Raw genomic sequence first — 23701 nt, 5'->3', positions numbered from 1 at the left:
AATCGGCCACACGAGAGCTGCTGCGAAGCCGTGGCTGATGCCGAGATGGTTTTTGCCGGTAGATGTCAGCACAGGATGCGTCCCCGGGGTAAGTTGGCTAACCCAAACAACAATCCTATCACACACAATAGCAGGGCTTTTTTTTTTTTTTTTAAAGGGACTGGATGCTTTTTATGACCGGGAATTCCATTTTTAGCCCCAGAAAGGGGAAATCAGGCACACGGAGCGTGGAAACAACTTGCCCAAGGTCACACGGGGAAACCGTGGCCGTCGCAAATAGCACGCACGAGTCCTGCCCCCGAGCCTTGTGCTTTAACCACGGGATCCTATTTCAATATGGCACGGGAAGGAGCCAGGCAAGGAGCTGACTCAACCTCCACATCCCCTGCCAAGCCCGAGGCTAAGGGCGAGCCAGGAGAAAAAAGGAGAGGCAAAGCTTTGCCCCGGCTGGGTGACAGGAGAGCTGCTGTCAGGCTCTGCTGGGAGCTCGGGAAGAGTTGTGGCACACCCGCAGAAATCCTTTTTGGGGCCAAGCTGTGGGCCAGCCCAGGCTCCTTTCACCCCGAGCAGGGTCCACACAGGGCAGAAAAACCCAGCCCAAACCCCTCGGGGCACAGCTGGGTGCTTACCTTGTGCAGCAATGAACTTGTTTTTCTCTTGGTACCCCTGCAGAGAAAAGGAGAAAAAGGGGAGATGAAAGACCAGCATTTGCCCAAGGCAAGAAACAGGAGATCAAATTAATAAAAAGCAGGATTTCGTATTCATATGAGCACTATAAAGTGAAGTTTATACTCTCCCACTCTCCAAAATCATCATTTCACTACCAAAAGGCACAGATCCTGCTGCCCCCTAGGAGCCGAGTAGGGCAAAGATATTTCTCAATACATTTTAGCCAGACTGCCTGATCTCTTTTTCAGGTCCAGCCCTGCAAGCTGGGAAGTACCTGTGATTAATCAGCCCCAGGAGCCGTCAGCTGTTAATCAGAAATCCTCTGCTTGTTGGGAACGGCTCCCAAATCCCTCCCAAAGCGGCTGGCTTGGGCTTCACAGCACCCCAAGGAGCTTTGAGTTATTGCAGAAGGGGGAGGAAAGCGAGGTGTGAAGGGATGGGGCTGAACAATGGCAGAGCTCCAGGCAGAATTTACGAGTCCCAGCTCCCTGCATCATGGTCCCATCGCTGGAACACGTTCACCCCTGTCCTTACGGGTCCTCCCCCAGACAAAAGTCGCACCCCATAAAAGCCACACACGTGGCTGGGCCCTGCTTCGTGGGGAAAGCAGCCACTTACATTAATGAAGGAGGCATTAATGTAGTCGGAGTCAGGAACCCCTTCGACGGGAGTCAGGTGAACCCTGGAATGATCATCTGGGGAAAAATGACAAGTGGGCATTAAGAACAAAAACCCCACGGGGCTGGAAAAGACATTTTTTGGAGCAGAGCCTGGGCTCGGTGGGTCCCCAGCCCGGCTTCGCTGCACAAATAAATGATTTTGTGCCCTCAAATTCTTCTGTGAACGTGCCTGGGGAGGTGCTGAACCTTACCCAAGGATGGATGCTGTGTGTCTAAAGCTATGGAAGCTGCAGCAGCCCCTCGGGGAGGCAAGACCACCCCAGCAGTGTCCTCCCTCACCCGGACCCCTAGCCCCACCGGCCGCACTGCTACCTACAGGGCAAAATGTTCACGTATCGGTTCTTCTCCTTGTTCTCCTCCTTGGAAGCAGCTTCGCACGTGGCCTGAATGGGACACGCTGGGAGAGCCTGCAACGGCACAAAACAGGGTTTGGGGTGATACCGTCCCGCACCAGGGGGCTCGTGGCACTGCTAAATGTGAAGGAGGCAGGGCTCTGGCACGGGTCAGGAGTGCCACGTCTGAGCATCCCATCTGAGGGGCAAAAAGGAGGGGCAAATATTGACTTCTGCCCTTCTTTGGTCTCCAGGAGGTAGGCGAGTAGCAGCTCCTGTCCAGGGAAAGAAAATCAGAGCACAGAGGGGCTGCCCTGCAGCTCTCTGGGCAGCACCATCACTCCTGGGTGCTCAGCCCTCCAAAATCCACGGGTCAGCCACACCACCAGCCTGCCCCAGCTCTGCTAACCCTCACCTCCTCTCCCTCACCTTCACCCCTGCACTGCTCCTTGCCCCCACGCAGCTCCAGGTGACCATTTAGACATCCTGGGCTGAGCAAATCCCTTCCCAGAGGCTCTATCTGCAGCCTCCAGCCCCACAAACACGAGGTGGCAGCAAAGCCTCCAACACCAAACCCACCAGCACTGGGTTTCGGGAGCTCGTTTCTACGCAGGGAGGCTCCTGCTGAGATTTCCTCCATTAACAGCCAGGCCAAACGTGACCAGACTGAAGCCCCAGCTTCAAAACCCCACAGCCCGAGTACCCGCAGGGTACTGTCCCCACCAGGACGCTTTCTGTGCAACCCAGCAGTGGGTTTTCTTTCATTAATTAGGCTGGTGGGGAATCCAGCTAGCCCAGCAGCTCTGGTGTAATGCTCCAGACAGTTATTAGCTTCGTCCCCTGCCTCATCACCTCTCTCAGCATTGCCTGTTACTGCCTGGCCGAGACGAAACCGTATGAGGTTCATCATCACGAGGGGCTGTAGAACCACGCAGAGGCTTTAGAGATCTTAGAAGAGATGATCAGAGCACGATGCTTGACTTATTGCCAAAATCCATCAGTGCTGAAGGCCAGGTGCTGTTCTGTAAATCATCATCGTTCAGACTAAAGGTTAACAGCTCACTTGAGCAGACTGGGTCGTTTCCATTCCTCTGTCAGAGCTCTTGTTTTGGCTGTTTGCAGATTTGGGACACCACCACGGCACAACTTTAGAAGCAGTTCGTGTTGGTGGTGTTTCCCTCACAGCCACGAGGATCAGGAGGAGAGGAGGCAGCACCGGGGAGGAAACCAGCAGCCTGGGATGCTCTTCCAGAGCTCCTCCACCTCAAAACATTCATGATACGTCCTGGCCCCAAAATCTGAAAGCCCATAGTGCAGCCTGCTAGCAAAGCTCTCTGCATTTTGTAGAGAATGCAATAACCTTGCTCATTATTTATCAACTCAATTATCCCCTTTGCTCGTGTGACACCCCCAAACTGGGATCCCTGCAGGTGGGAGAAGAGCCTTCAGCATACCTGCAAATCACAAACACTCCTCACTAACCTGCTTTAAACACAAGATGAACCTAGACAATGGGACGGAAGATGCCAAGAAAAGCCTGCAAAATGAGAGCAGGTGGGTGGGCAGGCAGGCCCACTCAGGCAAAGAGACAGAGAGATCCTACAACCCAGTTACGAGGGTAAAAACCTCTTTGTGCATTTTGCAGTAAATATGTAAAAGTCTCCGAGTAGCTCCCCCTTTGATGTACCAGCTGTTTTGTCTCCGCTCTTCTGCCAAATGAGACCGGGATTTTTCTGCTGTGTGTCACACGCCCTACACTGTGAGCCGCCTGCCCGAGCTGTGGGATTTCAGGGAAAGAAGGCAGAGATTTGAATTCTCTCTCCATCACGCTCTTCATCTCATCAGCTGTGAAACTGCTCTCTGGCTGCAGATAATCACTGCCCCCCTTGCAATAAATACCCGTTGCTTTGCAGAGGAACAGAGAAGCCTTTTGGACCCGTCTGAAAAATGACCACCACCCCGTACCGGCTTGGTTGTGTCCACTGGAAAAAAACACTGCCAGGGAGTGAAGAAACCCCTTTATTCAAGTGTCCCGCTCCCATCCATCCCTTGAGCTGCGGGAGAGAGGGAGAGGCAAAGGCACTCACGTTGAACTCTTCTCGGAAGAGCTTGTTGTCATCTGCCATCCGGCGGTTGATCTCCTCTTCCAGCTTGTCGACGGGCAGAGGAGGGTATTTTCTGTTGGTGCTGGGGGACCTGGCGAGCAGCGGCATGCTCTGAGGCTCTGCAACGACACCTGGGCATCAGAGGTGTCCCCCAGCCTCTCCTCCATGCCCAGCACCCATCCCCAGCACCCATCCTCGCCCAGGTGGGCAGAGGGGGCTCCCCCTGCCCTGGGCTGTCTGTGTTTGGGGCCACCCTGCTGACCCTGCTCATGGATTTTGTTCCTCCTTTGGGCAAAAATGTGGGGATGCTGTGATAAAGGGGAACTCTGTCATCACCCTGGGGCTGAGCATCACTCTTTCCTACAGCCAGAATGCTGAAATGAGGCCCAAGCCTCATTTTTTGGGGATGGACACTAGGGTCTGTTATGACAGGGCAAGGGGGAATGGCTTTAAACTAAAAGAGGGCAGATTTAGGTTAAATATTAGGAAGAAACTCTTCACTTTGAGGGTGGTGAGGCCCTGCCCAGGCTGCCCCGAGGAGCTGTGGCTGCCCCATCCCTGGCAGCGCCCAAGGCCAGGCTGGATGGGGCTGGGGGCAGCCTGGGCTGGGGGCTCGAGGGGCTCTGAGGTCCCTTCCAACCCCAACCATCCTTTGCCTTTTTGAACACTACCTCATCTGAATTCATCCTTCACCCTCGTTAACCCAGAAAGTTTGGCAGGATGACCGTGACGTAACTCCCAGGTGAGCACAGCGAGGGCTGCTCTCGCCTGTGGTTTCACCGCGCAACGCAAGCGAAGCCAAGAAAGGCCACGTGAGGGTTATATCAACACGACTGACGGTTTATAAAGTTCACACCTTAGCTTACAGCAACATAAAGCTCGGGCTGGGAAAGCCTTAGCTGCCAACATGAAAAAAAAAAGGTGCTGATTTTCAGTTAGCGCTCACTTGTAAGGTGTCTGCTTCATATGGGGGAGCTCAAATAAAGGATGGGAACTGGGTCTGAGAGGTGGAGGTTCCTCTTCAGCTCTTACAGACACCACTCACATTACAGCAGGTTGCCACAAGACTTTTTAATTGCATTTGTGATTTCTGTGCATCCTTCAGAAGTCTGAAAAGGTTTTTATAAAGAAAACCCAATGCATTCCCTGCTTTCTCTCTGAAATGTTAAACGGGTGCCTATGGTCAAGACCTCCACAAGAGTTTGAATCCCCTAATTTAAAAGGGGAGAAGGATGTTGAATTATTTGACGAAGGTGTGTTTTTTCAGAAAAGGTGCTTATTTGAGTCACACAGATATTGTGGATATTCAAAGGGAATTGCAAGCAGTTCGGTTTTGGAAGCCATCACATTACTAAACACTTGAGGGAAAACATTTGTCACTGGAATTCAAGGAGGGAAGAGAATTCTCATTTTTATAAAAGTGTGTCAAAATCATGGAAAACAGAAAGTTCCGAACAAGAAAGAAAGGAAAACACAGATTAGAAAAACATCTTCCTGCAAAAACATTAGGGGAAACAAAGCCAGGGCACCCAGCCCTCTGGCCGCAGCGGGCCCTGCCTGCTGAAGTTGCACTGGGCTCAGACTGCTACAGTGCCAAACACATGGGTTTCCTGGACTTCTACAGGGCTCGGTTTTATAAATAAATAAATAAATGAAAGCAACTAAAACAATCCATTTGTGTTTTGAAGGAGGAATTGGCCTGCTCTGTAAGCCTCTGCCCCCTGTCCCCTAAGTCATGGCAGCAGAGGCCTCACCTGCATCGTCTGCCCGGCCGTTGGGCAAGCGGAAGGAGTTGGAGTGACTCCCTGCCTGCTTGTATTTCTTGAACCTAAGGAAAACAAAAAAAAAAGGGAGTTAGAAAATCAGGAGTCAGCCACCAGGGGTTGTGCCTGGAAACCTGCTTCTGCTAAAACGGGCCTGCGAGACCTCCCAGCGGCCTGCCTGTACCTAAAGGGGAGCTGCAGGAAAGCTGGGGAGGGACATTTTGTCAGGGGGTGTAGTGATAGAACAAGGAGTAATGGCTTTAAACTGGAAAAGGGCAGATTTAGGTTAGATACAAGGCAGAAATTTGTCACTATGAGGGCGGTGAGGCCCTGCCCAGGCCGCCCCGAGGAGCTGTGGCCACCCCAGCCCTGGCAGTGAGGGGAATTTTATGAATTCGCTGTTGGATCCAAGAGGCGAACAAGCAAACAGCGCTAGGGGGACCTATAAAATCCTGCCCATGGACACAGCTTCCAGCCAGCTGCCAGCAGAGAGGCTGCAGGCACAAGGTGCACGCCAAGAGGACGGCCTTTAAGGCTGGTTTTTACAGAGAGCACCCCAAGGAGCTCCTGCGCTGCAGGCTGATTCAGCAAAGCCCGTAAAACCTAAGTTCATCCATCCTTATTCAGCAAAGCCCTTCTCCGTGTGCTTTTAACTGGAAGCATGTGCTCACTCCCCATTTCCCTGAAGTTAAGTGTTTTGCTGAATCACTGGGAAGGCACATGGGGAGTGAGGCGAACAGAAACCTTTTCTTTTCTTCCAGGCCTGGAGCTGGCTCCGGTGCCAGGTGGGGAGGACTCAAAATGTTGCTGCTGCCGACCTCCCGAGGCAAAACTTTCCTCGGGTTCACTGCTGCGAGAGCAGGCCCTGAGCCAAGAGACGAAGGGAATTTTTCTACCACTAAGGAAATTGCCTTTTTTTTTTTTTTAATTATTTAATCACCAGAACGTTGAGTAAATTAAAATGTTTACTGCAGGTGAATAAACACCCTCTTCCAGCTGAACAGGCGTGCGCTCAGGAGCTGGGTTCATTAAGGGTATGGTTTTGAGCAGCCCAAATGCTTGGATTTTTTCTAAAAGGATCTAAAAAGGCTTTGTTGGGCTCCAGCTCCAGCTGCAGCATAACCCGGTGCTCCTGCCAAGCTCCAGTGCCCACCACCATGCAGTGGGAGAGCTGCTTCCACGACATACAGGTGTGGTACATGAGGCATAGCTTGGCTTCCACGGATGTTGGATCATGTTTGATATCAAGATAGGAATGAAGGAATAATGCACCTTCACACACAAAGGACTTTCTGGCTCAAAAGTTGCGTGCAGCTTCCCCAGGTTACTCAAACCATCACCCTGAGCCTTGCAAGGAAACCTTACCTGCTCTGTAACTGCACAACCAGGACTTTAGTTTAGCCTGTCCTACTAAACAGCACATTTTCACTAACTCAACAAGTATTACGTCACGTAAGGAATAGCTTTATAATGAAAGGAATAAGCAGCATTTATTAAATAACCCTGAACATATTTTTCATTATCCTTACTGACTTCTTTTTCTAACGCTGGCTGTGTCGATTTGCATAGCTTAGGAAACAGAACAAAACGGAACAACAGGCTCACGATAGGAAGCAGCCACTCATTTGCTTATTCCTGCTTATTCCTGTTCATTCAGCAATTCATTTCTGTCACGTAAGAGAAGCCAGCATTAAAGCATTTCTTACCTTAACATGTACAGCACAATAATAATAAATACTATGACTAGGAGGGAAGACAGGGCCACCATCACAGCAATAATTGGAGTCTCATCTGCAACGGGAAAAGAAAGGTGCAGTTACCAGCTGCTATCTAAAAACATCCAGAGCCACAATTTAACAGGGCAGAGCTCTACAATTTCTGCTTTCAAACAACACAGTAACTCGTTCAGGTTGCATTTGTCAAGGCTGGCAGTGAAGACAGGTCCACAACCTGATACTCAAGGAGTACTGATACGCCAGGGTTAGATTAAAACCTGCCAGCACCACTCACAGCACCTCGATTTTCTCTAAGAGCTGGAAACTGTGACCCTGGAGATGAAAACTGCTGTTGAGAAAGCTGCAAGAGGGGAGATGTGTGCCACACTAGGGGTTCCTTCTGCTCAATTCAAAGTGCCCACAGTGGTCCACCTGCTGCAGGGCTGAAGTTTTTGCGTAGCATCTTCTGCCTGCGTCGTATGTGAAATTTCTAAATATGCCCATGAGCTCTGGAAAAATGGTAAGAATCCTAATATAGAAATAGGTGAAAACCGTGGCTTTTGTAAAACCACACAGATGCTGTGTATTATTTAAAACAGTCATGATTTTGCTTCCAGTTTCACGTCCAGTAAGAGGCAATGCTTCCACTCTAAGTCTTGACTCCGACTGTGTTCAGCCTGGGGCTGAGGATCCTTTGAGAGGCTGTGGGTTATGTGCTGGTCGTCTGCCTGCTTCATCATGAAACAGTGTCTGAGCTGCAGCAGACGTGGCCTTCAGCCCCTGCTCGGACTTCTCTCCCCCTGCAGACACCAAGCAAGCAAATCCCCCAGATGCAGCTGAAAGACAACGCTAGCCAGAGAGGAAAACGGCCCTAAAGGGCATGTTCCAGATAAATCGCAGCAAGGCCAGCAGGGGGGATTTTCATTTTCCAGCAGCTCGGTCAATCTGCACGGGCCACCGGGCTGTGTCTCCATGCCTCAGCCCCCGGGGCTCCCGTTTCTACCTTCTGAGCATCCTCTGCGCGATTCCAGCCAGCACGTCTTCCCAGAAGGATTTAATCCTCCGACAACAGAGCTATCAAGGCATGCTCTGGTTATTTCTGCATTTTCCCTTTCTGCAGCCACGAGGCCTCGAAATGTTATTCTGACCAACAGATGTGTGATTTTGGGGTAATGACTTGTAGGTGATCACCTAGCACTGCAAACAAAGTAAAAAAAACAGAACTCCCCCAGTCTAAATTCCCCAGAGGGAGGAATTTATCCAGCCCGCTTGCTTTAAAACCCTTGTCAGTGCCTGCCAAGCTTCCCAGACAAACCACTGCCTGGACAGGAGCAGGCTGCTGGCAGCCACCGTGATTTACGGGCAGGGGTTTCGGCATCTGGCAGCAGGATGCCGGGGGGTTCGCAGCGTTTTCTTTCGCCACATCTGGCTCGAGGAGTTAAAGCTTCTCCAGCGCAGTCGCTCACCAGCTCCTCGCTGCCCGGCCCTGGCAGGAAACGAGCCCGAGGGCCCCAGCAGGTTCCTTCCCTCTGGGAGATGTGGTGAGCGGTGCCAACGCTCCTGCAGCTCCTGCTCTGCTCGCTCCTTGCTCACAGCTCAGCCCTGGGGAGTTACAGCTGGGGTGGCATCACTTGTAGGATAAGAAGGGCTTCGAGCCTTTGCTTTCAGGGACTTGAAATGCCAAAGCAAACGTTTAGGTCCGGTGTGAAAGGCATCGAGATGCTTAAATCTCATCCTGGCAGGACCACGTCTGCGATTCGAGGCACCCCAGGCTCTTATCTGCAGGCTGTCATCTCCTTATCACACCATGCAGGACGGTGCTGAGCTCATCGCTGCCACCGGCTGCCCACGAAACTGGAGGCAAACGCTTTGGTGAGTGCCAAGAAACCAGGAGCACAAGCAGGATCACGGGGTTCAAAGAAGCAGAAGCAAAGACGCAGGGTCAGTATTTCGGAAAAGGAACAGCGCGTGAGATGCTGGGGAAGAAAACCCTACAAGGCTGGCCCACGGTCACGAGGGGGAGCAGAAGGAAGCGCCTGTCCCTGTCCCCCAGGTCCTGAGCAGCCAGGCCAGCTATTTTCTCTGCAAACGCCATAAAGAGCCCACAAGGGCAGATTGGTAATGCAACCTCATTTATTTTCTTGGTGTATTTCCTTCCCAGTAGTGTCTGGGAGGTGGAGGAAGAAGAAGGCAGGACAGACAGTACGGTTTGGGATAAAGTTTGGGATAAAGGTTTTATAAAAACTGCAGCAAAGCCTAAAGAAAATCCTATCTCCACCACAGCCAGCACGGAAGAGTTCATTTGGATCGAAGCATTTGCACCAAAACCTCAGCTCCACCTGAAATTCCAAGGAGAGGAACGCGTTACGTGGAGGATCCAACCAGGGGATATCCCAATCTGCCTTTTTTCTCTAAAATCCAACCAAGACAGGAGAAAATCCGAGGTGAAACTAACCCGAGGGCAAACCCTCCATCAATCTGCATCCTGTTATACACACACCGTGTCACATCCCCACCACGTCGCACCGAAGACACATCTTTGGTGAAGCCCTTGCGTTACCAGCAGCTGGCAGAGGTGATTTTTTGGAACGAAGAGCCAAGGCTGGTGCTTCTGAGAGGCAAAATCTACCTTTTATCTCCATAATTTCATCCGTCATGGGTGTAAGCGCTGTCACCTTACCAGAAATGCACTCCTGCTCCTCCAAGAAAGAATTGTTCACATCGTTTGCAGAACGGATCCTGGTCAAATAGGGTAGGTGGCAGTCAAGGAAGGGAATTCAGAAGGAAAAGAGGAGGAAATTTCTCGAGCACCTGCTCGGGACTCGGTCACTGTGCAGAAGGCGGTGCTGCTGGACTCGGCGTGTGCAGCAGGAGCTCCTCGTATCTCACAGGGTGTGCACAAACCGCTCCCAAATTGCTTATTTTAAAAAACAAGAGCCCAACACTTGCTAAGACACCAACACATCAGCAGCTCTTGGAAAGAGCTCGAGATCCACTTTGTAAAAGTAAGTTAGAAAGCGTGTGAGGAGAGCCCTCTGCTAGCAGAACACTTCTGGAAATGTCTTTACACGGGGCTTGAATAAAGATGAAATACATTTCTTACCTCTTCTGTCGGAGTTACCTGCAGAAAAATAAAACAGAAGTCTCTTAGCAACGAAGAAATAGACGTTTTAATAAGATCAAAGCCTGAAATAGCAACAGATTTAGCAACTGTCATCGTCTTCCTGCACGTTTTGCTTTCAAAACGCCAGCTACTAAAGGCAGGAGGAAATAAACTTCAGCCTTCACTTAGTAGGAAGGGAAAAGGAACAAAATGCACATTTGTAGCTTTGCTGGGTATAGAAGGTTTATATCTAGGTTCAGAGAAGCAGGAGCTGCCTGTGAGGTGTGTAATTCCTACAGCTCTTCCACCCCAATCCGTGCAGATGAATGGAGAAGGCAGCCCTAAAACTAACTCTGCTCCTTGATAAATCTCTGGAAATAAAGGGGGAATCGGCTCGCCCGTTTGCTCAGGGGGCTGGCCCCAAGTGGGAAGCCACCTCCAGCCTTGCCACGGCCCCTGGGTCACAGCACAGGGCGAAGAGCTCCCCACAAATAGTAACACAAGTCACAAAATCACAGCAAAGACAAAAAAATATACAAATCCAGCCCCCCTGCGAGCAGGCATCGTGTTATAAAGTCCCAGTTCCGGCTGTGCTCAAGGCTTTTGCCTTCGTTCCTCTCATCATTTTTTGCTCAAATGAGAAAAGTGAGCGCCAAGAGGGGAAGGGGAGCAAGGATGGCATCTTGTGGAGCGTGGCATGGGCATTTTCTGTCCCAGGGACAAGGCTGGTGGGCACGTCCTGGGAGGCACAGGGCTGGAAACAACCTCGGGGCTCTTGGGTTTGGGCTTCAGGCCGCACCCAGCCTTGTTCCTTCGGGACCTGCACTATCCCTGATGGAGGAATACCAGCTCACCTCCCCAAATAAACCCTGCCAGATGGGTCTGCATCATCCCACATCCCCAGCTCGGCTGATTTTGGTTCATGAGCCCACCGGGCAGCTTCTCCTAGGAGCCAGCTCTCACCCCTGCTTGGCCACCGCTAACCAAAGCCTTAAATCCTTTGGGATCTCCTTGTGCAGTGCTAAAAGGTGTGGGTTAAGCCCATGGTTGGCACCAAAATGCAACAAAAGGGCTGTGTAGCGACGCTCTGGGTGATGCAGCTCAGCACCATCCTGGTGTCATTTATTCCTGTGGCTTCCACAAGCCCCCTGAGCACCGATTTTTTACCCAGCACCTCGGGGCTGTGCACAAAAAGGGATGGATTTCGTCTGTGACAGCAGCGGGACGAGATCCTGGAACTCCTGCTACGCCCAGAATCTCGGCAAGAAGCTGCTGCTGCTTTGTTTTGTTGTTCCCTGTCTGAATTGCAGAAACCAGAGCAGGATAAATGGGTTTGGACCTCGCGAATTGAGCGAGCTGCGGATCCCATATCCCGCACCCCTCCTCAATTTGCCCCGCGGTGCCTTCTCGCTCCTACTCCTCCCCAAAAACGAGAGAAGGGAGGAGAGGAGCAGAGCCCGGATGGCAGAAGGAAGGGGTGAGGAAGGTGCCTTACCGTTGTGGGAAGCAGAAGAGGTCTCCTGGCTCGGCAGCGTGGCGCTGACGTTCCCCTCGGTGGCCTCCGCCGGGGTGCTGGGGGCCGCGGTGCGCGGGGCGGGCGGCGCGGCGCTGGGCAGCAGCGGGGTGGCCGGAGGCACCGGGGTGGGCGCCGACGTCCCCGGGGTGGAGGAGGCGTTGGGGACGAGGACGGTGGCGCTGGGGGAGATTTGGGGGGCTGAGGTGGTGGGCGGCTCCGACGGAGGGGTGGAAGCAGGCGCCGGGGAGGTGGCGTTGAGGCCGCGGGCGCTCGTCGTCCTGCCGTCCTCGGGGGCGGCCGTGGGAGATGGGCTGGGGCTCCTGGAGGAGGTGGGCGCTGCCGTGGGGGGCTCTGGAAGAGGGAAGAAGCAGAAAGGAGCACCCTGAGATAGCCTTCTGCGGGGTGTAGGGGTGTAGGGGCTGGTTTGTGACCGCAGGGGTGTAGCACATGAGGGGAAAAGCCAGCAAAAAAATCCCCATGTACAGGGCAGAGAGCTCTGTGCGTCATGGAGATGTGAATCCTATAAAAGCAGCTCACTTGAGTACCTAATATAATATGGGGAAGGCACAAAATACAGAGCTCCTATCCCTCTTAAGACAGGTTCAGTATTCACTAGGATAAAGATCTGCAGGTGCCTTCTATGAGCACAACAATTTCTCAGGTGCTTTTACCACATCTCAGCTAACCAAAAGGCAGGAGAGGTGAGATACCGAGCACACGAGCCCTGCTTTCACCCTAAAAATGGTTTAGGGGAACGGTGAGGCGACGAGGAGCACGGCTTACCTGTTGTATCATTGTGAGCACCTACGCTGATCAGGCCGCTTCCCAGCAACAGGACGAAGAACCACAAATCCATGTTGACCTGAACAAAAAAAGATCAAAGAGGAGTTATTGAAAGTGTTACCGGCTGTGTCCCGAAGTAGTTCACAGTGGGGATGCTGCTCGGTCCTGGACGTGGAGAGCTGGGGTCCCTGTACATGGGCAGGGTTTATTTGGATGGCCACACGTCCCCAAACGGAGAAATCCCAACCTGGTGGATCAGGAAAGGTGGGAAGGGACGAGGCAGGGAATGGAGGTGATAAAAACCCACACAGAGGAGCTCAGGATGGAGCCATGCCCTGCAAAATTTCCCAGGAAGCGCCCTGCAAAATCCCAGGATGATGACACCAGTCACGTTGCTTTTCCCAGAAACCCCCCAGGCTTCCTACCCCAGCCCTTTAATCCCACGCTGCAAGTTTTTATGGTTTTGTGTTTTTTTCCCCCCCCAAAAAAAGCTCCTAAAGCCCAGGTACTTCGACTCGTTTCACATTGTTCGTTCTCGTCGTGTTTATCCGAAGATGCTTCGGTCGAGACCCATCCCAAAATCTGGGCAAAAGGACAAGGCTGAAGTCACCGACAGTGGGAACAGCAGAAACACGGGGTCCTCCCAGCCCCAGCCGGCCCCAAAGCGTCCTCCCACCACCACCACCTCCCTTTTACGATCTCTTCCTCCCCCCTGATGACCAACTGGCTGAATATTTCACTGAGCTCAGGGGTCAGGAGGCCGGACAGACCCCTTTTGGCCACAAGGAAGGGAAGCAGAGGGAAGCCAAACCCCAGATGTAAGAGCTTCCCTTCATCGTGCCGCGTGGCCGGCCCCACATCTGCTAGGACTGGCTCTGAGGAGCCCCAAAAATGGGAGCAGCCACCCCTGGGGCAGGTTTAAATGCAGGTTGCGGTGCCTGCCTGCATCACCTTGAACCTTTTTGGGTTTCCAGGTGCTGGATAGAGCAGGGCTGGCCTCGGAAAGCCTCCCCGAGGTCCTGCTCCTGCATGGGATGCTCTAAGGATGGGCACGGCTACCCGGGGATGCTGCAGAGGCAGGGTCTGGCTGGCACACAGCACTCGGTGCTCCATATATTCGGTGCAACCCATTAATGGGACTGTTTTGGGTGTGAAAAGAAAGGTTTTTGAGGCTGAAGGATGGACAAGAGGGATGCACGCGCTCCCTGCGCATCCTGGGCGAGCTCTGGAGCTTTTGAGGGCTTTAGGGAAAAGCCGCGAGCACTGAGAGCGAAAGGACCCCGGGCAGCCCCACAAACATCACCAGAACATGGAAAAAAAAAACAACAGGGAGCTGTTTCTGTTCCCAGACACTGGATTCATCCCCAAAAACAGATCTGGAGGAGCCAGCGAGTGCCCAAACGCTGCGTCACGCGGGGCTCCGTCCCGGGGAGGGGGGCTCACTCCCAGCCCCTGCCCTTTGAAACCCCTCCTCATCCCCACAGGCGGCACGAATCAACGTCACCCTGCTGGGTCCCTCCCCGTAAAAACCCTCGTGGGTTTTACCCCCTCAAAAAAAAGCCCGAGCGACCCGAGGCTCCCTTCCCCCTCGGCTCCCCTCCCCGCTGGTTCGGAAGCCGGGGAGGAAATACTTGTCATGTTATCAGCCCTTTGGCTGCCTGCAGCATCCTGTGAGCGCCACGAAAACACCCTGACGTCACGTCTCCGGCTCTGCCAAGGGGCGAGGAGCCCGCTGAAGCCCTCGGGTTCAGCCGGAGGGGATTTGGGAACGATCCCAAAGCCGAAGCTTTCCGCTGGCCGAGCTCCCGGGGCCGTGCCGAGGGTGCCCCCGGAGCCGCCGCGCTCGGAGCTTTGGGGTTGGGGTTGGAGAAAGCTGCAGGGCTCGTGGGGAGGATTGGTGCTGGCACCTTTGGGGAGGAAATAACTGCTTGAGGAGGTAAAGAGTGGCTTCAAAACGGTATCGGAGTGCTGCCAGGAGGGGGATCTGGCCGCAGGAGCACCTCCCAGAGAGCAGAGGCAGCCGGAGCCGGGCACTCACCGAGCACTGTTGGGATTTATCCCCTTATCCCCTCTGCCATCCTCCTAATTCCTGTGGAGTGAGGCGATCCCGTTCTGTGTCAAGCAGGAGACGTGACCCCGATGCTGCCCGGCTCTCCGGGATCCCCAAAATCATTTTACAGCTGTCTGGAGGATGCTGAAACGCCGCGGCACAGCCGCCAGCACCCGGCTGCCCTGTGCCAGCTCCACCCACAAGGAAAAATAAAAACTTATTCCCTTCTCCCCCTCCTTTTTTCTTTTTTTTTTTTTGGCAGGGGAGAGGGCACGACCAGGGTTTCGCTGCCGAGCCCTTGGAGGCAGCTCACAGCAGGGCTCGACGGGAGCAAGGGCGAGGAAAAAGAAGGGGGACAGCCGGCTTTGTGTGGTGGCGCAGCCCTCCTGGATCCCAAGGGATGCCCCAAAAGGCCGAGACAAACCCCTCTGCTGGGGGTTTTGGCCCAGATGGGGCAGTTCCAGCAGCTCCTCGTGGGGCAGAGGAGCGGGATCACCAGTGCCCAGGCGTTTTGCTGCTGTCGTGGGGAGGGGATGCTGCTTTTAGGGGGGGGGGGAAAGCGTTTTGCTGCGCTCCCCCGGAGTGACTAATGCCCCCCGCGTGTCTCCCAAGCTACACCGAGGGCTTTGATGTCTCAGTGAGCAGCATTCCCCCACCCCGCCCTCCGCTTTTCCACTCCTCAACAGAAAAGATGAATCACGACAGCGACCGTTCGCCCTTCCTTAAAATGCACATCTCTTTTTTTTTTTTTTCTTTTCTCCCCCCTTTTAAACAAGCAGGCGCCTTCCACTCCAGCACCAGGAGCAAGGACGAGCTCGGGGCTTTGCTTTCTCCACCCCTGAGCGCCCGCCCAACCCGTCCCCAAGCTCCGTCCCAAAAATTCCCGCTGTTTATTCGGCACGAGGGAATTCGGAGCCCTCTTTCGAAGAGCTGGTAGCACAGAGGGGGCAACACCGAGGCACGTGCGCAGGGAATTAGGGACAGCGATGTGAAATCACCCCGGGTGGGTTAGGAGAAGAGGATCGGGTGTTCCCCAGCCCGAGCTGGGAGGAAGGTTGTTCCCCGAGGTCCTTTCCTAGCTCTGCTGCTGCCAAGTGGGACACCCCGAGGCTCAGCCCCATCTCCTGTCGCACAGCCTCACAAATCGGCTTTTTACTCCCCGGATGAACGGCACCGGCTTAATTCATTCACAAATACCCACGAGGACCTTTGAGGCCGCCGTGAAGAATAACCTGTGATCATTTCGGGAGGGAAACACGCAGGGATCTCAGATCCAGGACGCCCTCGGGGCTGGGAAGGAGCCCCCAGCAGCGAGCAGCACTGCGGGTGCCACCGGTGCCACGTGCTCACGGCGAGCAGCTCGGGGAAAAAGCCCCAGTGACCTCTGCAAGAGCCTTTATGGGGTGTACGAGGTGAGCATCACCTCCTAGGAGCTGAGAACGAGCAGAAATGAAGCTCCTCAGGGGAAAAGAAGCCGTGAGAGATGCCTCCAAAGGAGCCCAGGGCTGACCAGCACCGCGGCGCTCCGCCACCCTCCGAGCGGAGGCACCACTGGGAGCTGCCTGAACCCCTTGGAGGGATGGAGCTACAAAGAAAATTATTTTCCTATTAATATTTTTCCTAATAATGCTCCTAATGAGGCTGGGCTTAATTTGCCTGCTGCTGGCATCCCAGCTGGCTGAGGATGGACCCGTGTGGGGGGCTCGCGTGCCACTGCGCCAGCACAAATTGGGATGGGTCCGTGCCCAGCGGGTCTGCAGCACCTCCACTTTCCTCCTGTCCCGTGTAGGGTTGGTAAAATGAACTCTCCAGGGGATGTAAGGTGCGGGTAAGTCGGTGGGAAAGCGTGGAGGGGGATGACGGGGGATGAAGGGCTTTTTGGAGCTGCAGCACTGGAGAATGAGCAGCCGGAGGGGGTCCCAAAAGGACCCGGCGGTGATCAGAGCGGTAAAAGGCACAAAGCCAAAAAAAAAAAGGTGAAATGTTAAGAAAAATGGGAACGGTGAAGCCAAGCAGGAGGGAGCTGCTGGGCCAAAGGGTGCAGGGAAGGAGCGGTGCTGAGCTTCGATTAAAAAAAAAAAAGTCAGGTGGTACAGGAATACATCTGTTTTTTCAAGAGCATCTTTTCGGGTTTCCCTTTCTTTGTTCCAGGCACCACTTGTAGCACACGGAGAGGAATCGCTCAGCCCCACAGCTCCGTTCCAGAAGGACCTTTAGGATGGCTTTAGGATGGCTTTAGGATGAAGCCCGGCCACTATTTAGCCCACCGGCATCCCTACCCGACACGATGCACCCTGGAGAGCGAGCAAACGGTCCGTGGGCAGGGAAAACCAGGGCGAAAAGAGGGAGCCAAAATAAAATGAATGAAAGCAAAATAAAATAAACGGAGCCGAGCTTTGGGTACAGCCCATTCTGCGGGGTCGGGAGAACCTCCCAGCTGCGGGATGCTCCCGGTGGAGCATCCCCTTTGAAACAAAGGTGCGGGAGGGGATCGTTCCCTTAAAATCTCGTTAGGGAGGCTGAGCCCTGATTAAAAGGCACGCGCTCGGTCACGCAGCTCCGGCCGATGGTGCTTACCCCGTCCCGGGACCGCGGCGCAGGGAGCTGGGCGCAGCCCCCCGGGCTCAGAAAAGTGCAGAGGAAAGGTTAAAAAAAAAAAAAAAAAAAAAAAAAAAGAGGAATTTTACCTGCGGGGATGCGGCACCGGCGGAGCGGTTCGGCCCTGTTGCCACAGTAACCCTCCTGGTGCAGCCGAGATCGCTGATTATGAAACTCGAAAAATCAGAGGCTGCTAATTAGGGTGCGCCCCAGCGCCCAGCTGGCTCCGCGCGAGCGCCGCGACGCCGCCGAGCGCGGGGAGTTGGTCGGCACCCGGGGGGCAGCCTGCCCAAAAAAAGAGCTTTGGGGGTAGTTTTACACCTTTCTGCGTCCCCACCCTGCAAGTTCAGCTCGTTTGTTTGCCGTTTAAACGGATGGATGAGACTCAGAGGAGCAGTCCTTACGTGCACGTGCACCCAGCTGTCCCTACAAGCAAGCAGGGTACCGGGGCGCATCGCAAATCTCCAAAAAAATGCCTCGATGGGTGTATCCAGAGCTGCAAACCCAGAGAGATGCTGCTTTACCAGCTCAGCCCAACCAAACGCTGAGGTTTTGATGCCACAGAGCCAAAATTTGCCGTGCCCTGAGCTCACCAAGCCCCCTGCCCTGACCCAGCCGTGCCACAGCGGGTCCAGGTTGGAGCTCTCTGCCCCCCTGGCACTGACACGGGGGATTTGAGCTGAACGTTTTGGTCTTATTAGAGGCTTTGTTTCTGACCCTTTAATAGGCTTTTTTTTACAGGAATTAGTCTTTTAATGCTGCGTGCCTGTGTACGTAGCATGGTAAGCCCTTTTGGTGCAACCACGGAGAGAACATCTGCTTTTGTGGGCAATTAACAAACTTCCTGCCAATTTAGGGGCACGGCAGCGGGGCAGGAAGGCTGTCCCAGGAGGAGAGAGGTCCCGATGCTCACTCTGACACCTTTCTCCTGAAATAAATATCTTAGTGTGGCTTTTGGAAATGTCCAAATGCATTTCCAGCACCTGGACGAGCACATCAGCACGGGCAGATATTCGAGGAGAGTTTTATGCTCACAGCCTAGTGTAAACCTGAATAATGTGTGTGCAGGTAACGCTTCAAAAACCCCAAATCCCACAAATTAGGCAACTACAAGCATCACAGAGGAGTATTCAGGCACACAGACCTGGGTGGGAGCGGGATGGGATGGACCCACAGTGACTCGGGCACATCAAAGCAGGGGGTTGTGGAGAGATTTTGGTCTTCCTAAAATAAGGTCTGAAAAGGCTGGAAACAGGTTCCAGCCTGGTGACCCGCAAAGAACAGGCACAGCCTGAGAGAAATACCCCAAAAGGGCAAAAAAAAAAGCAGCCTGGGCGAGCTGGAGCTGTGGGGTTCATCCCGAGGACACCCTGGGGACCAGCCCAGCCTCCTCCCCTCTAGATGGAGCTCCAGGAGAAGCCTGAGGTCCCTTCCCAAAGCCAGTCCTGTTGTCCCCAAATTGCTCCCCTTGGTGCTAAAAGGACTGGAAGGGGTGAAAGGCAGCAAATTGCCAGACCCGTTATCCTGTTATCCCCTCCTGCCACGCTTGCCCTCGAGGACAAATCCATTGCTCTTTGCTGGGCACTTCCCAGCCCTAAAACGATGCTCCGACACCCGGAGCAGTGGCTGCGGTTGGGTTTGATGGGGATAAGCGGCTGGAGATAAAGATGTCCTCCATCTTTATACAAAAATCCGAAATATTCCCCTTGCAAACACACCAATTCAGCGGGATTTCGGGCCGTACGTGCTCCGCGAGGGCTGCACCTCACTAAATTAGCAAAGAGAAACCGTGAGCGGGCAGAGCTCGCTCACCGATGGCACAGATTTTTTGGGGGGAGGCCACCCCAACGATGCCAAATTCGACCCGTTTCAGACCTATCGGGGCTGACGGAGAACGGCACCCGGGTTGTTTGGATTTCAACACAACAGCAACGTTTTGGACAGCAACAGAGACGTCCCCAGCTCTGTCCCGGCTTTGTGAACGGGCTCTGAAAAGCAGCGATCCCACAAAAGGGCCCGTCCCCAGCACCCCCCGGCCGGCAGCACAATGCACAGAAGGCTCTTCAGTCTCGCCCCTAAATACGAGGCTCCCCAAGCCAGGCGAGAGATGGTACAGATGCCCGCCAGCCTCTGTAGCTGCAGTAGCACAAGGCAAACCCTGTTGTTGGAGCCCGACCTCGTATTTTTCTCGGCGGTGGCCAAACTGAAGGAATCCAGCTCGTTTTGCTCTGCCGACGAGCAGGGGCAAAGCTGGGGAGTTCCCTGTCTGTGTCAGACCAAACCTCTGGGCTTTTACAGGGTTTTCAGATCAGGTCTGCGTGTTTGGAGGGGAAAATAGTCACAAACTGCTCGCGAGGCAGAGTTTCACTGAACACAGACTGCATTATTGCTTCCTCCCCGTGCCCTGGATTACCTATAACCTTGCCTCTTCTCTGTCTACGGGCAAGAGGTTCGACGGATTTCAGGAAAAACACACTAAAAAAGAAGACAAAGAAGAAGAAAAAGAAGAAGAAAAAAGAAGACGAAGGAGAAGATGAACAAAGAGAAGAAGACAAAGAATATGAAGAAGACAAAGATGAAGAAGGAGAAGAAGAGGAAGAAGAAGAAGGTGACGAAGATGAAGAAGACAAGAAGATGAATAATACAAAGACGAAGAAGATGAAGACGAAAGAGAAAGAATAAAAAATAAGAAGTAAGAGAAGAAAAATTATGAAGAGAAGAAAAAAAAATAAGAAGAAGAAGAGGAAGAAAAAGAAGAAGAGGAAGAAAAAGAAGAAGAAGAAGAAGAAGAAAAAGAAGAAGAAAAAAGAAGAAGAAGAAGAAGAAGAAGAAGAAGAAGAAAAAGAAGAAGAAGAAGAAGAAAAAGAAAAAGAAAAAGAAAAAGAAAAAAAAAGAAAAAGAAAAAGAAAAAGAAAAAGAAAAAGAAAAAGAAAAAGAAAAAGAAAAAGAAAAAGAAAAAGAAAAAGAAAAAGAAAAAGAAAAAGGGAAGGTGTGGAGCAAACAGCAGGGCAGAGCTGGGAACTCTCCCTTCGCGGCGCGGGCGGTGTGAGCTCACCGAGCAGCCAGGACGAAGCAGGCTTTGATGGGCAAACCCCATCCCTGGCTGGGCAGATCGTGGTGTCCCCGGAGATGCTGTGCCTGGGCGACAGGGAGAGAAGCCGAAGCCCTGTAAGAGAAGCAGCAGAGCTTTCGGCCGACCAGGACAACATTTCTGCATCTGATTGACTCCGCCAGATTAGAGGGTTGCTGTTCCCCCGGCAGGTTGAGCTCCTTGTGGGTGTGAGGCTGGAAGCAGCTGGGCCACGAAGGAGGAGGAGGAAGAGGAGAGGATCACGGGGAGATCCCAACCCCGACACCGTGTCCCGGACACCCCGCGGTGCCTTCGGCACAGGGCAGCCGTGCTCCTCCTCCCCACACCTCCGTACGCAGTGGCTGTAACGTGAAAACGAGAGGCTGGCCAACAAATCCATGCGTTGATCCCTTCCTCTCCCTCACCGTACAAATGTAAAGGGTTTTTCAGCGCCCTCCCAGCCTGCTGCCTGGTAGGATTTTCCCCAAATTGACGCTCGTCCGCCCTTCACTCTGAAAATCAACGATTTATTGCGTGGCAGCCACCCACCGCAGAGATCCGGGTGTGCATTTCAGGCCTGATCACCCCAAACGGGCACCAAACGTCCCCAAGGGGATCTCGGGGGTCTCAGCATCCTTGTTCTCCATCCTCTTGTCCCTTCTCGTGCCGTTTCTCCCCGTAGATCCCAGTGAGGTGCTGGCGGTGCTGTGATGTGAACAGAAGCCCTGGGACCAGTCTCCATCCTTGGAGGTCTTTGTAAGGTGCCTCGACACGGCTGTGGGCGAGCTGCTTCACCAGGGGATGGACCAGACGGACCCAAAGGTCCTCAGCCAACGCGTGAATCCACGAATTTGCACCACCAAACCTTCGTTTTGCTTTTCTTTTATCCCCAAGACGACTCTTGGCAGCTCCATGAAGCAGAAGTTGGCTGTAGGGCCCAGGGGTGGGCTCCGGCACCACTTCCAGCTCTTTTCTTTGGCTCTTCCCACTTCAGATTGATGCTTGGAGCCCAAGCAGAGATGAGTCAAATCCATCCAACCCCAATAAATATCACCCTCAGGTACAGAAACACCAACTGACTTGGCACGAGGTCCCCATGGTTGGCCCTACCCGCTCCCACACCTTGTCTCTGGGTCCCACAAAGTCCTCCCAGCACCTTGGTGTAAAGCTTTTTTTTGCTTGTCTTCCCTTTTAAAAGGCCCCAAAATGGTAAAAGAGCCTTGATGCGGGGCACAAAACCTGGGCTTTTGATAGCTTGGCAGATGGGTGATTGCCAGGGACCTTTTGCCACCCGTTTTATGGAGGAAACCAGCACAAGGATCAACAGTGGCTCCAGGCAGGAGCGGGGAGGGAGCTGGATTTGTAGGTACGGGGTTTTAGAGGGTCGAGGGGTCAGCTCCAAATTCCCTCCTGGCTCAAGCAGAGTTCCCAAACGCTCTGTGCCAGAGCCTCTGGCCGTGTAACCGGAGCAGAAGAGCCCAAGAAGCAGAGGAAGGAGGGGAAAAAAGATGTAAATTGGGCTCAGCGAAAGCACCAAGAGACAAAATAGAAGGATGAGCTCCTCTTTCTGCTTCTGCTTAGTGTCACTGGGCTGGGCCATCCCCAAATACCCCTTTGTGTTTTACTGGAAAGTGAAAATCGGGTTTAAATTCTTACCCCAGGAGTACTTTGGTTGCAGGAGATGAAGGCAGCTCCGCTCCGGCAGCGAAGCAACCCCGACAAGGAGCTAAATCCCTGCTGCCCATGGAAGGGGCTAACACAAGTGGCCTTTTTTCCCCTCCTTTTCCCCAACGGGACTGGGAAATGCAAAGCATCTCTGGCACCTAGGTGCCCCGTGCCCACCAGCAACACCCGTGGTTCGGGTGGAAGAGCTCAGGCTTTCCGACACAACCTCTCACCCTCCCCGCACGTGGTTTTTGGAGCAAAACCCAGGTTGAGGCAGACAGAAACGCATTTTATTTGATTTTTTAATCGATCTTTCGTAGTGCTCTGATCCCGAACACTCCCTAACAGCCCCGGGAGGACAGGTCCCAGCCTGCTGCTCGCTCGCACGCCGAGGGGAGCAGGAACGCTCCCGGGATTTCGCAGCCGATGTTCAAAGCCATCTGTGCTCCTCGGGCCACGCCGCCCCAGCTGCTTGGAAGCAGGACTCCTCGTGTAATCCCGATGGCCTTGAGTCAGTTAAAGGCAGGGCCCAAGCTCTGTTTACCTTGGCTCGGCCTCGTTCCTCCTCTGGTTCCTCCCCGAGTAATGAGCATCCCGCCCACGGAGAGATGAGGAACCTCCCCCCGTGACTCCTGGCTCTTTTGCCACCTGTACCCCAAACCTTGGCCATGCCCAACAGCTGGAGCTCGTTCGGTATCAGAAAATACTGGAGCTGTCAGAGAAGACCGAGATCCTTCTTTTCTGGCTGAGGATTAAGCTACTTCCAAAGACGAGCTCCAAGGTCACCCAGCGGTACTGGAGCCAAGAAAAGAGCCCCACGACTGTTTTAGAACCCATGCCAAATGAGCCCAGTGCATCAGACTGATGTTCAGGGAGCTGAAACACCTGCTATATATTATGTCAGAAAAAAAAAAAATCCTATTAGGGAAAAAAAAAAACGCTCCTTGCTACTGAAGAAACCCTCGGCCCTGCCCTCCCAAGCGCAGCGCACCGGCATGCTGCTGGCACAAGCCGAGCCCACGACTTGTCCAACTGACCCAGTTCTCACAAACGGAACAAAACCCTCTCGTTTTTGTTGAAAAAAACAAAAAAAAAGCAGTGATTCGCATGAACCAAGGTACGTTTTCTGCACCGTCCCCTCCTGACCCATTCAGGCGCGCGTCCCCGCGGGGGGGGAGGAACCGCGTTACCCGCCGTGGAAAAGCCTAAAATCACAAAGAGCTGGGATGAACTGAGCCCTCTAAGCCAACCGGGGGCCAAGCTTTTATCTCCCCTTCATTGTTAAGCCACGCTGAAGCGGAATAATGGGACGACACGGGGCTGTGCAAGGCTCTCCTGCAAAGCCCTGCCGGAGCAACTCCATTGTGCCCGCGCCGCCCGCGCTGGCTATTGTATCGAGCCACTGGTTTGGAAAGCCAGCAGCATTTCAGCCTCAGATATCGGTGTATTTATGATTTCTGTCCAATTACCGCTAGCTTCCTTCTCGGCAGAGGGAATTAGCCGTGGGGCTGGAGTTGGGAGCACAAAAGGCCGGTGGATGAGCGCTCCAGCTGTATTTTCTCGTCCTTCATCCAGTCTAGACTTAAAAGTCCCAGGACGCAGATGACTTCCGCTGCTCTGCCGCGGTATTAAAAAAGCAATAAAGGGAACAA

At 53.4% G+C, this 23701-nt stretch overlaps 1 protein-coding gene across 1 annotated transcript in view; it reads right to left on the bottom strand.

Annotated features, from left to right (window-relative positions):
• PTPRA (protein tyrosine phosphatase receptor type A) overlaps positions 1 to 23701 on the bottom strand; it is a 79701-nt gene that overhangs the window by 6627 nt on the left and 49373 nt on the right. Inside the window, exons 4-12 of the mRNA XM_032187134.1 lie at positions 12667 to 12745; positions 11863 to 12234; positions 10368 to 10385; positions 7256 to 7340; positions 5541 to 5614; positions 3769 to 3905; positions 1666 to 1756; positions 1288 to 1364; positions 630 to 666 (exon numbers count right to left, since the gene is read on the bottom strand). Coding sequence (XP_032043025.1) covers positions 630 to 666; positions 1288 to 1364; positions 1666 to 1756; positions 3769 to 3905; positions 5541 to 5614; positions 7256 to 7340; positions 10368 to 10385; positions 11863 to 12234; positions 12667 to 12745 — 970 coding nt within the window. The remainder of the gene's footprint in view (positions 1 to 629; positions 667 to 1287; positions 1365 to 1665; positions 1757 to 3768; positions 3906 to 5540; positions 5615 to 7255; positions 7341 to 10367; positions 10386 to 11862; positions 12235 to 12666; positions 12746 to 23701) is intronic.

Source organism: Aythya fuligula, chromosome 4 (genome assembly GCF_009819795.1).
Source record: "Aythya fuligula isolate bAytFul2 chromosome 4, bAytFul2.pri, whole genome shotgun sequence".
NCBI lineage: Eukaryota > Metazoa > Chordata > Aves > Anseriformes > Anatidae > Aythya > Aythya fuligula.
The sequence above is the reverse complement of the archived record's forward strand: the minus strand, read 5'-3'. Positions and strand labels throughout refer to the sequence as shown.